The sequence below is a fragment of the Prunus avium genome, chromosome 1 (genome assembly GCF_965620075.1).
Source record: "Prunus avium chromosome 1, drPruAviu1.hap1.1, whole genome shotgun sequence".
In the NCBI taxonomy this organism is placed as follows: domain Eukaryota; kingdom Viridiplantae; phylum Streptophyta; class Magnoliopsida; order Rosales; family Rosaceae; genus Prunus; species Prunus avium.
In genome coordinates, this window is record NC_142284.1 from 13,739,813 (window position 1) to 13,754,280 (window position 14,468).

Genomic DNA, 14,468 nt, shown 5'->3' on the forward strand with positions numbered 1-14,468 from the left:
TGCAGGATTCAACGTCTAAGAGGTTGACCTATATTTGCAAACTCCATGAATGCAATACATGTTTTCCCAGCTCGGGCATAACAAATTAATTATACGAGCGTAAGTGACTTCACTGCATGCTAATCCTTTCTCCTATATTTTCGGGAACTGCATTGCCTTAGAGATCGACCTATACTTGCAAACTCCATGAAGCAAAGCAGTCAAAGTATAAGCATTGGGCTGAAGACCATGTTTAAGGGTATTTGCTAAAACAGAGAAACCCAGGTCCACCCGATTCATAGGGCACAAGCAATTGATAACAATACTCAGTGTACTGACTTCCCAGCATCTGTTTATACATAGAAACTACAGCGGAACACTGATTCATCTTGGAGAGTGCCCCAAACAAATGATTAATGGCCCAAATGGAGGGAATGGGTTTCATTTGAATTATGGATTTGAAGTGACCCAGTGCTTCATCTAACCTAAGATTACCAGATTTACAACGCATTTCTACCAATTTCTCCAAATCAATGGTTTCCTTAGGGTTAGGATCCTATAATTGTTTGAAACCACTTCCATTCACTAATATTGCTTGGTCATACAAGTTTAGAATGCAATGACATAATTAGCAGTTAAAGATTTAACAGGAATGTAACTAGTTCTAGCGGTCTCATGGGGAACTATTCTGCAGATACAACATGCCTTTTAGGACGCAAACCTCTCAAAGCTTTTAGGGTTTCCACATCAAGCATCACCCCTTGTTCGATCATTTCCTCAACGAGCCTCAAAGCTTCACCTATCCTTTTAGCTTGCATATAGCCGTTGACCAAGGCTTTATAGCAAGAAGCAATATCAGCTGGGACATGATCTTTTATCACCATTAAATCAATGACCTTCTTTGCCTTATCCATTTTGCCACGAAAACAATAAGCATCAATTAGCATACTGCAAGTTATTTTGCTCAGCTCCATACCATATTTAACTTTGGCCTCAACTACTTTACGAGCCTCTTCTGGCATCCCTCCTTGAAAGAGAGCATCCAAAAGTATTGTCAAAGTTATGATATTAGGTAAGACTCCCTGAACTACCATTTCATCAAACAACCTTGTGGCTTCAGCCCATTGATCCGTACGGCACATGCCATAAATTAGAGAGCTGTAAGTGACAACGTTAAGCCTTATACCTCTTTGGGACATTAGCTCCAACACGGAGAGCGCTTCCTCGGTCCGTCTCTCTTTGCAAAGAGCATGTATTACAGTGGTAAAGGTTACAACATTTGGTGCAATTCCTTCATCCAGCATTCTATTAAACAACCTTGTGGCTTCTTTCCATTGTGCGGAATGGCAGAGGCTATTAATTAAGGAGCTGTAGGTGACGACATTAGGCTTTACACCTCTAAGGAACATTTCTTCCACAAGGTTAAGTGCCTCTGCCGTCTTCCCTTCCTTGCACAAAGCATCCAACACAGAAGTGAATGTAACAATATCAGGGAAGGCTCCACAATCAATCATGTTTCTAAATAGCAGCACAGCTTCTTCCCACTTACCAGACTTGCATGCAGCACAAATTAAGGAATTGAAAGTGAAAACATCAGGCTTTATGCCTTTGTTTTTCATTTTTTCAAACAGAGAAAGTGCTCGTGTCCAAAAACCCATGTTGCATAATCCATAAATTAATGAATTGTAATTGATGATATCCGGCGCAACACTTTTGTTGATCATATCTCGAAATAGGGTCAGCGCCTCATCTATTCTTCTTTCTTTGCATAAGCGGTCAATGATTGGATTATAGCATTGAGGGACAGGCTTAAACCTTCCATCTTCATACATTTGCTCGAGTATCTCAAGCGCCGTGCATGTTTTCCCAGCTCTGCACAACCCATTAATTATAGTAGCGTAAGTGATTTCACTGCATGCTAATCCTTTCTCTTCTATTTTCCGGAGTAACTCCATTGCCTCAGAGAGTGACCTATACTTGCAAACCCCATGAAGCAAAGCACTCAAAGTATAAGCATCGGGCTGAAGACCATTTTTAAGGATAGTTGCTAAAACAGAGAAACCCAAGCCCACCCGATTCATACGGCACAAGCAATTGATGACAACACTCAGTGTATCGACTTCCGGGCGTAAGCCAACACAAGCCAGCATCTGTTTATACATAGAAACTACAGTGGAACACTGATTCATCTTGGAGAGTGCCCCAAACAAATGATTGATAGCCCAAATCGAGGGAATGGGTTTCATTTGAATTACGGAATTGAAGTGACCCAGTGCTTCATCTAACCCAAGATTACCAGATTTACAACGCATTTCTACCAATTTCTCCAAATCAATGGTTTCCTTAGGGTTAGGACCAATAACACTAACAACAGTATGACAACGATTGATAGCCAAAGAGCAAAACTGGGTTCTGACGATGACGAGCCCAAACAGAGAATAATAGAGAGAAGATGGCTTACCCTTGTGGAGAAGTGTCAGAGCTGGAGCTCTCTTAGCGATCGTCATCGTCGTCCAACTCAAGGCTGCAATTCAAATACCGTCTTCTCAGAAATTGAGCCTATTGCTTAACGGACAAAAAACAAATTTAGCTTATGGAGTAATGAAATGAGTACGGAGACGACGTCTAAAATCATGCTATCTATTTCGCTCAGGCCATTTCCACTAATTTACCATGACAAAAGGCAAAGGCTGTTATTATTTATGTGAATACTGCTAGTCCTGCATAGAGTTGTCAAACAAGACGGGCCGGCCCAGCACGGCACGAGCCCAACTCGTTTAAATGAGGCACGGCACGACATGAGCACGAATATTAATAGGCTGTGCTCGGCACGGCACGAAAATTTGGGCCAGGCTGGGATCAAAAAATAGATCCAATAGACCGGATCGGCCGATGGCCCGACATGGGCCGAGCTTGGCACGAGCCCGTTCCAAGCACGGCCCGAGCCCAAGCCCGGCACACTTAACTTTTTTTTTTTCCTCAAAAGTCAAAATGCAAAAATTTGACATCTAATGTCATTGTTTATATGGTTTTATTTATTCATTTATTTATTTATTTATATTTATAATCATAAACATATATTTGATGTCTTTCATTTTAGGAAAATTACTTGGGTCCTTAATTAATTAAACATATCAACTACAAATTAATTAAACAACATTGGACTTGATTTCTAATCAGTACATATGACATATACTTTTCTCTTATAATCAAAGTAAGACATTTCTTCACATATAAAATAATAAGTTGTTTAAAGATGAAAAGTTGAAGTGGACTTTGTGGAGTTCGATACTTTTTGCCCTCTGCCCTTTCATATTGTTTGGATGTTTGATTGATTAATGTTTTCAAATAGTTCATCATTTCTTACCTCTAATTATATTTTTAAATGTTTATAATTTGAATTATCTAGTGGAAAAAAAATCAAATTAAATGGGTTGGTTCTTGGGCCCAAGTATGGCATGAGCACGAGCACGGGCACGTCACGAGCTCGGCCCGGCCCGTTTCAATTTGGACATGGGCTTTAGGCCGGGCTGGGATCAATGACTTTATTTGCTAAAGAATAAAAACGAAGTGTTTTCCCGTTTTCAGTTCTTCCACAAACAGATGACAACTCAGTTCAATTCTCAAATACAGATTCTTCGCTCATGTTCCAACAACATGGAGAATTTATTAATCATGAGTTTCAGGCTTACTTCCAACAACATGGAATTATCCATGAGATGACTTTTCCTCAAACACCAATACAAAATGGTGTTACTGAACGAAAGAATCGACATCTTCTTGAAACAGCTCGAGCACTTCTGATTGGCGCTCATGTTCCTCGCCATCACAGGGATGATGCTATTGTCACAATAGTTCACCTAATCAACCGCATGCCTTCTAGTGTGTTGAACTTTAAAACTCCTTTACAAGTGCTTGCGCAACATGGGCCCCTGCCTTCTGTTTTAGTACTCACACCCCGAATTTTTGGATGCGTGGCCTTCGTTCATCTCCACAAAAATCAACGTAGCAAACTTGATCCATGTGCTCTTCATTGTGTTTTTTGGGGTTATGCCACTCATCAGAAAGGCTACCACTGTTATCACTCTCCTACCCAACGTACCTATGTCACTTTGGATGTGACCTTTCTAGAATGTGGGATGTTCTTCCATGACCCAACATCCAATTCTACGCTTCAGGGGCAAATACGTAGTGAAGAGTAGAATTGGAGCAACTTGAAAAACGAAGAAATTCGCCTCTGTACAAAAGCGATAGATCGTCTAGCCTTTGACGATTGATCACCCTGAGGTCTGGAGCATGAAATTGCTCTCGACCAAGAAACGATCAATCATCCAAACCCTACAATCAATCATCCCGAGTCTAGAGCACGAGATTGCTCGCTACCGAAAACGATTAATCGCTTATTCACAGCCATCGATCGCCTGACCCCCTGATCCTTGCAAAGATGTTTCTGATCCAAGTCCCACGCCTACAGACAATACAGAACAACGAGATGAAGACCCACCCTCTAACTCAACAGTGCCAATGGACAGAACTCTTGAGAATATCCTTGAGGTAACTACTCTTACTACACTTGTGAATTCATAGAATAAATCTATTGGATACCAATTACCTTTCATGCAGAATCGTGGGAAGCCATCAAACCGTTATTCACCTTATATTGACAAGACATCAAAGTATCCAATTGCAAATCATGCATCCATTGAGAAGTTGTATGAACCACTCAAGGCCTTTGTGCATTAGTTGTCTGCTATTCATATCCCAACCAAGGTTGCTGAAGCAATGAAAGATTCTAAGTGTGTTCAAGCTATAAAGGAAGAGATGAAAGCTCTTGAGAAGAATCAGACTTGGACACTGGAAACTTTACCACAAGGCTGATATAGATGGGTGTTTATCATAAAACACAATGCTGATGGATCTATCGAGTGATACAAGGCAAGACTTGTGGTGAAAGGGTACAGACAGACTTATGGTGTAGATTATGAAAAAACCTTTGCACCAGTTGCAAAATTGAACACAGTCAAAATTTTACAGTGTGTTTGGATGAGGAAATTTAAAAGTACAAAGGATTTCATAAATGACAGAAATTAAAATGATGGAAATTAATGTTCTAAAATTTGTAAAGTTTCTTGTTTGGGTGACGGATTTAACACGCCGAATTTAACATTTATTTGTAAAGTTATTTTTTTTTAAAACTCAATCTCTCTTGAGATTTTAGAAATGATGACTTTTAGATAGAATTTAAAGTTGGGATTCATGATCTCCAAATTCCATGTTTTTTCCCACGCGGAATTTCTAAATTTCTATGTTTTTTTTAAATCCAAACATGGGAATTGGTTCATGTCAATTTAGAAATTCTGAGTTTTGTCAAAATCCCAAGTTTATTTCCCTCATCCAAACGCACCATTATTGTCCCTTGCAGCTAATGTTTGGGCCCAAATTTGGCACGCCCAGTCAAAAAGCCTAAAGCCCACATCATTATCAGGCCATCTGTTTGGACCTAGAAATAGAAGCCCTCGGCCCATCAAACGCGTCCAGCCGATTTTCAAATAAACAAACCAAAGCAGTACACTCGGCCCAAAACATTGAGGGCCTGAAAGCAGTTAAGATTAAAAGACTTGGGCCTCGAAGAAACCCAAGAACTAGGCATAACTTGACCAGGAAGGCAATCTCATAAAAACAGACCCACGTGACCTCCCAGCTTGGAAAAGTCAACAAATTCAACTGAGATTGATAAACAATTAAGGGCAGACATAAAAAGAACGTCTCTGAGGAGTCTCTGCCATTAGAAGATCAGAAATCCTGCTATTAGAAGGTCATAGCCTTTTTATAAAAGGAGATATTTTCTAAAGAGAGAAGGCACCGTTTCCAAGAGATAAGCAGACTGAGCCTTCTAAAAGAGATAAGCAGGAAACAGGGAGTTGCTGAAACTAGAAATCAAACTTACCATCACAGTTTGAAAGAGCAGGTGAGGTTCCCCATTGAAACAGAGAAGTGACTGGCTGTTTATCTACCAGAAGTGATAAAATCCCTTTTCTTTTGCATTTAAAATAGGAGATCTTTCTGGGATTTTTTGCCGCCCGTTATTTAAATTAGAAGCCTTCACTCCCAGAAGTATTTCTATAAATATAAAGAGAAGGTGAACAAACAAAGGACAATCAACCAATCAAAAAACCAAAATACTCAGTCAAAAGATAAACACTCAAATGATCACTTGATCACCAAAATCCCAAACAAGGTCCAACAGACCCAGAGTCTGAAGCATTTTAATTACAAAAGCTTCTCAACAAGCTTGCAGAATCATCCTTCTTTCTCCCAGCAAAGACAGCTAGAATACTGTTTCTGATTCAAATCCCAGTTCATAAGTCAACAATAACGAGATTTCTCTCATTATAAATTTGGTTCAGCAAAAGCCAAGACATGCAGAGTTTGAGTTTTCTCAAATACGAAAACATCAACAAATTTATGGAGAGCCCTGACTAAGCAGCACAGATATTACAGCACACCTCCAGCTTAAGTCCAGCCACTTCTGTCCCTTTCAGACTGGAGAAGTCCCAGTTCTGACCATCTAAAAGCCGTCCAGGGCTTGAAATAGATTAAAGCTCTGCCAAACTCAAGCTTTGGTATCGATTTGCAGCCGAAGCCTAACAGTTGAAGCTGTTTGAAGTCCAGTCCAGCACAGACACATCCAGTCCAGCCCAGAACAGAGGCCACTACCCAGGCAGAAATGGAAGCTCATCCCTCCTTTTGTCTTTACATAGTTAGTTTTCCCCTTAAGCCTTGTAAGAGGGAGTTCTGCCTGAAATTAGTTCAATCTGTCATCATTCATTCTAGTCAGAACTGCCGGTTTTTATACTGAGAAAAATTGTAAAAGTCCTTACCAGTCTAAGGCATAGAAAAGAACTTACTTGTGAGATATTCCTCACCGAAATTCACAATCGTTTGTTCAAAGTCAGTAGCTTGGGGCGCAAGTTATACTTTCAAGTCTGTTAGAATTGAAAAGTTGCTAACAGTGGCATGCTCAACACATAAAGAAAGTTAATTTATTGACCAGATCATGGTCTTTGAATTAATGGGGAACTTTACCCTATCATCCCAGGAAACAAATACAAACGGGTAAACAGCTAATTTGGACTAGCCACTACACCAGTTTGATGTAAAGAATGCTTTCCCACAAGTATAACTTATGGAGTAGGTGTATATGGACATTCCTCCTGGATATAATACTACTTAGACTGGAACAGTATGCAAATTACGAAAGGCGTTGTATGGACTGAAACAGTCACCACATGCATGGTTTGGGCGGTTCACCATGTCAATGAAAAACAATGGTTTCAGACAGAGTAACTCATATCATACTATGTTCTTGAAACATCATAAAAAGAAGGTAACAACTTTAATAATCTATGTTGACGATATGATTATTACTGGGAATGATAAACATGAAATATCTCAGCTACAAGACTATTTGGCTACTGAATTTTAGATGAAAACCCTAGGTGGACTCAGTTATTTCTTGGGGATTGAGGTGGCTAGATCAGCAAGGCATATGTCTCTCTCAAAAGAAATATGTCTTGGACTTGTTGATAGATACAGAAATGCTAGATTGCAAACATGTAGACACTCCTATTATTTAGAATCATCACCTTGGAAAATACCCGGATTAAGTTCCAACTAACAAACAAAGATACCAAAGGTTAGTGGGAAGATTGATCTACTTGTCTCATATTCGACCAGACATTACTTATGCGGTGAGCGTCGTTAGTCAATTTATGCATTCTCTGAGTGAAGACCACATGAATGTAGTTTTTCAGATACTTAGATATTTGAAGTCTGCACCCGGAAAAGGACTTATGTTCTCAAAACATGGTCATTTAAATATTGATGGTTATTCATATGCAGATTGGGGAGATAGTGTAACAGATAGAAGATCCACATCGGGTTACTACACATTCGTGGGAGGTAATGTGGTGACATGGAGGAGCAAGAAACATAAGGTAGTAGCTTTATCCAGTGCAGAAGCCAAGTTCAGAGGCATGACTAAAGGAATTTGTGAGCTCATTTGGTTAAAGAAGTTGCTTACTGAATTTGGGTATAAACCCACGTCTACAACGAATCTCTTTTGTGACAACAAGGTTGCTATAGCTATTGCACATAATTCGGTTCAACATGATCGTATTAACATGTTCAGGTGGATCGACACTTCATCAAACAGAAGCTTGAGGCTAAAGGGATCAAGTCTGAGGATCAATTGGCAGATATTTTGACAAAAACAATTTCCAGTAGAGTGTTCAACAATTCACTAGATCAGTTGAGCATTAGCGACATCTATGCACCAACATGAGGGGCAGTGTTGGCGCGACTTGTGGATCATTGATTTTCTTTCCTTACATTCCAAGGATTCCCATTCTAATTGTATTTAATTCACTATAATTCATGATTTCCTACTGTAAATAGAAATATGAATTTATTATTTACTTGGCCACTAAGGCTCCGCTGTATTATAAATATGACCTCCTACAAGGAGATGAATATGCAGAAAAATTCTCACAAACAAATATTCTCTCATAGTTACCATATTTTAGCATGAGTTTCTATAATGAGGGAGTTTATGTTGAGAGGGTGTGTTTCAATTTCAATCCTTACAACTTTTAAAAAAGGAAAAATTACAGTAAACCCCCCAACCTATAGGGTCATTTACGATTACATCCCAACCTATAGGATATTTACAATTACATACACAACGTCACGAAAAACTTACAAAATGCCACCTCCGTTAGCGAGACCGTCAGGAAATCTGTTATCTGACTGCGTGGCATTTGTGGGACCCTTTTTTTATGACATGGACTTCAACGTAGACAAATAAATAATAAAATATTATCTATTTTTAAAAAATAATAAATATTTGTTAAAAATAAAAATAAAAACATAAACAACTCTCTCTCTCTCTCCTCCTCCCTCCTGACCCACCCCAACCCAGAACTCACCTCTCTTCTTCTCCCCCCAGCCACCCTAACCACCACCCAAGCTTACTCAGGCCACCCATCCCCAAATCCCTGCCCCATTCCCAACCTCCCCCACCCCAACCCTGGCTTGGTGTCTCTGTGTAATACAGAGATATAAGTCGCTCAGTTTGTTCAGTTTCGATCATTTGGGGAAATAATCATCACTTCCATCTATGGTTTTTTCCAATTGCAAAAATAAAAAACATTCAAGACTCAAAATTTGAAAAACAAAACTGAAAAAAGATTTGAAATTTCAAAAGACAAAGAAACAAAAGGAAGAACAGAGAATGTGGTTTTCGGTGCTTCTCAAGGAGCAAAATGTAAACAACAAAAATCAAAAATCAAAAGCAAGTTAGTGAGATCTGATATAAAGAATGAAGATGGATCAGAAACACCTGGCTTGGTGTCTCTGTGTAATACAGAGATATAAGTCGCTCAGTTTGTTCAGCTTCGATCATTTGGGGAAATAATCATCACTTCCATCTTTTCTTTATATGGTTTTCTTCAAGAAAAATTCAAAATCATTCCAACACAAAAACACGAAATTTAAAAACCCTCCTAGATAGGTGCAGGTGCAGTGTAACCCAAGAAGGGTCTTCCAGTAGACCCACAATAGGATCCATGAACATTCGGATCACAGAAATTCACAGTGTCTTTGAGCTTGTGGAAGCCATGCTTGAACACTCCAAACCCAAACAAAAGCCCCACCATAACCACCACCAGTATCAAACAAGTGCACAGCATGCAAACTCTGCTTGGACAGCAGCACATCTTTGCTTCACTTTGAGTGCTTCGAATCTCTTTTTCTCTGGAATTTCAGACCCAAAAAAAGGGTTTGCTGTTTGAGATCTTGGGATTTGGGAGACGGGTTTTTATCTGGGTTCTGATAAATGTGGGGGAAGTTGGGCTTTCGACGTCCTTATCAGAGATGGAGATTGGAAATGCTTATCGGAGATGGAGATTGGCCTGAGTAAGCTTGGGTGGTGGTTAGGGTGGCTGGGGGCTAAGAAAAGAGGAGAGGTGAGTTCTGGGTTGGGGTGGGTCGGGAGGGAGGAGGGGAGAGAGAGAGAGAGAGTTGTTTATGTTTTTATTTTTTTTAAACAAATATTTATTATTTTTTAAAAATAGATAATATTTTATTATTTATTTGTCCACGTGGAAGTCCACATCATAAAAAAAGGGGTCCCACAAATGCCACGTAGGCAGATAACAGATTTTTTGACGGTCTCGCTAACGGAGGGGGCATTTTGTAGGGTTTCCGTGACGTTGTGTATGTAATTGTAAATGTCCCGATTATCGGGTATGTAATCGTAAATGACCCTATAGGTTGGGGGGTTTACTGTAGTTAACCCTTTAAAAAACTCTAAAATCTTTATTTTTAATTTTATACAAACCATTAAATTAAAGAAATATAATTTAAGGTCAGGGAAGAACGTTCCTTTTTCTTGCTGCTATTTGTTGTGTATTGGGCATCTGTACTCAATTTAGCCTGAAATTTTATTTGTTTGTTTGTATTTTTGGCTTATTTACTGTAGTACTCCATGAAACAATATTCAAATCTCACTTTACCTCCTGAAAGTTAAAGTGAGCCAAAGTGTCTGCTTCACCGAGATTTGGTGGTTCACTTTGCCTCTCATTATTAACTCAGTTAAAAATTCTATTAAAAATGATGACATGGCACGAATGAGATCCACTTTTTTGCTGAAATGTGTACCACAAATGCTCCACGTTTGAAAAATAAAAAAATAAAAATTTATTTTCAATTGGTGGGTGTATTCTCTAGGAGGTGGTTGTTTGCTTGCTGTATTACTTAAGAGGCTATCCTACAAATTTTATGTAGAGAGTAAGACAGAGTGTGCGAGTGGTGTTTTTCCTATGTGTACGTGAGTGAGTTCAGCAAGTAGAGTTGGTTCTCTTGAAGTCATCCTCTATTGATTTAAATCTTGTGTCTCAACAGTTTTTGGCTCGAACCCATGTATTTACAATTGTTTCCGCTGCACTTGTCTCAACAGTTCTGGCCCAATAAAAAAACGAACAGCAGGCGAAAATGAATGAACGGAAAATGAACGTTCTTCCCTAAAATTGAAGCAACTAAACCCTCTCACTTACTACTCACTTCGCTCAACGATGTAAATCTCCGAGAGAGCTCAGCTCGTGAATTGCTTGCTCTGCCTTGGAGTAGGTCGATGATGACGAAAATTATGGCCAAAATAGCTCCAGGGCTAGCTCAAGCTTCTCCGAAAGGGTAAACCTTCTTCTCTCTATTCTCTGTTTGGGCTCGTCATTTTCAGAACCCAGTTTTGTTTTTTTTTCTGTCAATCGTTGTCATACTGTTAGCGTTATGGGTTCTAAGGGAACCACTGATTTGAAGAACTTGGTAAAAACGCGTTGTAAATCTAGTAATCTTAGGTTAGATGAAGCAGTGGGTTACTTCAATTCCCTAATTCAAATGAAACCCCTTCCCTCTATTCGGGCTATCACTCATTTGTTGGGAGCACTTTCCAAGATGAATCAGTGTTCAGCTGTTGTTTCTATGTATAAACAGATGCTCGTTGTGTTGGGTTACGTCCTGAAGTCGATACACTGAATGTTGTTATCAATTGCTTGTGCCGTATGAATCGGGTGGATTTGGGTTTCTCTGTTCTAGCAAATACCCTTAAATATGGTCTTCAGCCCGATGCTTATACTCTAAATACTTTGCTTCATGGGATTTGCAAGTACAGGTCGCTCTCTGAGGCAATGGAGTTGTTCCAGAAAATAGAAGAGAAAGGATTAGCATGCTGTGAAATCACTTACGCTACTATCATTAACGGGTTGTGCAGAGCTGGGAAAACATGTATGGCGCTTGAGATAATCGAGCACATGTATGAAGATGGAAGGCTTAAGCCCCACCCTCAATGCTATAATCCAATCATTGACAGCTTATGCAAGGAAAGACGAATAGATGAGGCTCTGACCCTATTTCGAGATATGATCAACAAAAGTGTTGCGCCGGATATCGTCAGTTACACTTCATTAATTTATGGATTATGCAACATGGGTCATTGGGCACGAGCACTTGCTCTGTATGAAATAATGAATAAGAAAGGCATAAACCCTGATGTTGTCACTTTTAATTCTTTAATTTCTGTTGCATGCAAGTCTGGTAAGTGGGAAGAAGCTGTGCGGCTGTTTAGAAACATGATTCATTGTGGAGCCGTGCCTAATATTGTTATATTCAATGCCGTGTTGGATGCTTTATGCAAAGATGGGAAGACGGCAGAGTCACTTAACCTTGTGGAAGAAATGCTCCTTAGAGGTGTAAAGCCTGATCTTGTCACCTACAACTCCTTAATTAATAGCCTCTGCCATTCTGCGCAATGGAAAGAAGCCACAAGGTTGTGCAATAGAATGCTGGATGAAGGAATTGCACCAGATGTTGTAACCTTTAACACTGTAATAGATGCTCTTTGCAAGCAGAGACGGACCGAGGAAGCGCTCTCCGTGTTAGAACTAATGTCCCAAAGAGGTATGAGGCTTAACATTGTCACTTACAACTCTCTAATTTATGGCATGTGCCTTAAAGATCAATGGGATGAAGCCACAAGGTTTTTTGATGAAATGGTAGGTCAGGGAGTCTTACCTGATATGATTACTTTGAGAATACTTTTGGATGCTCTGCAAAGGATGGATGACAGAAGAGGCTCATAAAATGCTTGAGGCCAGAGTTAAATATGGTATGGAGCTTAGCACATTAACTTGCAGTATGTTAATTGATGATTATTGTTCTCATGGAAAAATGGATATGGCAAAGAAGGTCATTGATTTAATGGTGATAAAAGATCCTGCCCCTGATATTGCTTCTTGCTATAAAGCCTTGGTCAACGGCTATTTGCAAGCTAAAAGGATAGGTGAAGCTTTGAGGTTCGTTGAGGAAATGATCGAACAAGGGATGATGCGTGATGTGGAAACCCTAAAAGCTTTGAGGGGTTTGCGTCCAAAAAGCATGTTGCATCCAGAATAGTTCCCCATGAGACCGAAAGAACTGCTAATTATGTCATTGCATTCTAAAACTTCTAATGACCAAACAATATTAGTGAATGAAAATAGTTTGATGATGATTGTATCACAGACTAGAGTTGCCACTTCTTAGCATAACCCACATCATTCCCAACAATTGGAGCAACCTAAGAGAATTTGCGAAGTGACTCACCAATGGATCCTTTTCACAGGTACTGATTTTCCCATGAGCTTTCGAACCACATCCAAATGTTTACACTTTTCTCAAGAGTTTTCATTATGTTTGATTTTTAATGTCTTTTGTATGTTCAATGCACATCTGTTAAGATATTTCATATTGTATTCATCCGATAGAGAGCTTGCTGATAGACAACTTAATTCATGTATTTTGAAGACCAAGCTATATAGCTCAAGTGATTAGCCTGCATAGTTTTATTTTTCTGTTAAAAGCTGCAATGGATTTACCATGCCATAATTATTATTTTTATTCTGTATAACATTGTGCTATATAATAATATAATATTATCCTTGTTGAGTTACTAACAGTGTATGAACTTACTATACCAAGTTATTGTCAATGTACTTGTAAATAGAACTACATTAAAGTATTTTGGTTCATGTTTTTATAAAAATGTGATTAACCGCAAACAGTTTCGTTTCTTGTAGTTTGGTCTGTACTTTCTTTTTTGGTCTATAGTTTTATACTAGCAACATTGTGGAGGGAAATTCAAACACAAGATGTGAACGACTAAACACTCTTAATTACTTGAGCTACATTAGTGAAGAATTGTTTAGTTAATATTTTAAATAAGCAAATTATTATAACCATTCCAAAGTAGTCCGAAACAGTCATCATGAGGACCGTCACTCCTTTAAAATTTTCTTTTTCATTAAGAAACGCGTAAAGATTATTTTGAAGCGTTGATAGCAACCTCCTTCAATAAAGCCAAATTATGAACTTTTTTGTCCAGGCTTGTTGAGTGATGGATGATATCTAAGCCTGATTTAGGATCGACCGAAGTTGTGCGAGATTTTATCTCAAGAGGCTTAAGTGCTATTTCCAGTAGATAACCCAACTTACACATAGTAAATGGTTGAGCCATTTTTTAATTTTAGTCCTCCAACTTGAATATTTGCCTCAGTTCTATTTCACTTCCTCTCGTACTGTGGGTCCCGCTGCCTCCAATGAATAACAAAAACGAAGGTCTCAATACCCAACACTGCAATTGTTGGCGGAACAATCTAAAATATGAATTTAGATTATAATAATTCTCAACAAAATTGTAACCATCAAATATATAACAAATTTAAATGAAATTAATGTAAATCAACACACAAATGTGTAAAAATATTGACAACTTTAGCAATTGAGGCTTTCAAGAATTCCAATGTCCTAAAGACAGATTTCGCCCATGCCCTTGTGCTCGTAGTTCTATAGGGGTCTATCTCCCAGGATTCAACAATCGATAATCCTAAATTGAAGCA

General features: G+C 38.9%; 2 protein-coding genes, 2 non-coding genes and 1 pseudogene across 5 annotated transcripts; 1 reads left to right on the top strand and 4 right to left on the bottom strand.

Moving 5' to 3' along the window:
- Positions 1–541: 541 nt before the first annotated feature.
- Positions 542–2,584, bottom strand: LOC110773924 (uncharacterized). Its single transcript, XM_021978429.2, has one exon. The coding sequence runs from the start codon at positions 2,484–2,486 to the stop codon at positions 663–665; it is 1,824 nt and encodes a 607-aa protein (XP_021834121.2). The 5' UTR covers positions 2,487–2,584; the 3' UTR covers positions 542–662.
- Positions 2,585–9,058: 6,474 nt separating this feature from the next.
- Positions 9,059–9,151, bottom strand: LOC148297371 (small nucleolar RNA Z103). The gene has a single exon (XR_015833179.1). It is a non-coding gene; the product is annotated as a small nucleolar RNA Z103 (small nucleolar RNA).
- Positions 9,152–9,321: 170 nt separating this feature from the next.
- LOC148297372 (uncharacterized) lies at positions 9,322–10,025 on the bottom strand. The gene has a single exon (XM_088255620.1). It carries the CDS (start codon positions 9,753–9,755, stop codon positions 9,543–9,545), a length of 213 nt encoding a protein of 70 aa, XP_088111746.1. The 5' UTR covers positions 9,756–10,025; the 3' UTR covers positions 9,322–9,542.
- On the bottom strand, positions 9,365–9,467 carry LOC148297373 (small nucleolar RNA Z103). The gene has a single exon (XR_015833178.1). It is a non-coding gene; the product is annotated as a small nucleolar RNA Z103 (small nucleolar RNA).
- Positions 10,026–10,932: 907 nt separating the features above from the next.
- Positions 10,933–13,522, top strand: LOC110773933 (uncharacterized; annotated as a pseudogene). Its single transcript, XR_015836647.1, has 2 exons — positions 10,933–11,229; positions 11,708–13,522. The product of XR_015836647.1 is annotated as an uncharacterized LOC110773933 (transcript).
- The last annotated feature ends 946 nt before the right edge of the window (positions 13,523–14,468 follow it).

Excerpts from the sequence above, each read along its gene's own strand:
- LOC148297372 (XM_088255620.1), bottom strand. The coding sequence starts at position 9,755 with ATGTGCTGCTGTCCAAGCAGAGTTTGCATGCTGTGCACTTGTTTGATA.
- LOC110773924 (XM_021978429.2), bottom strand. The coding sequence starts at position 2,486 with ATGACGATCGCTAAGAGAGCTCCAGCTCTGACACTTCTCCACAAGGGT.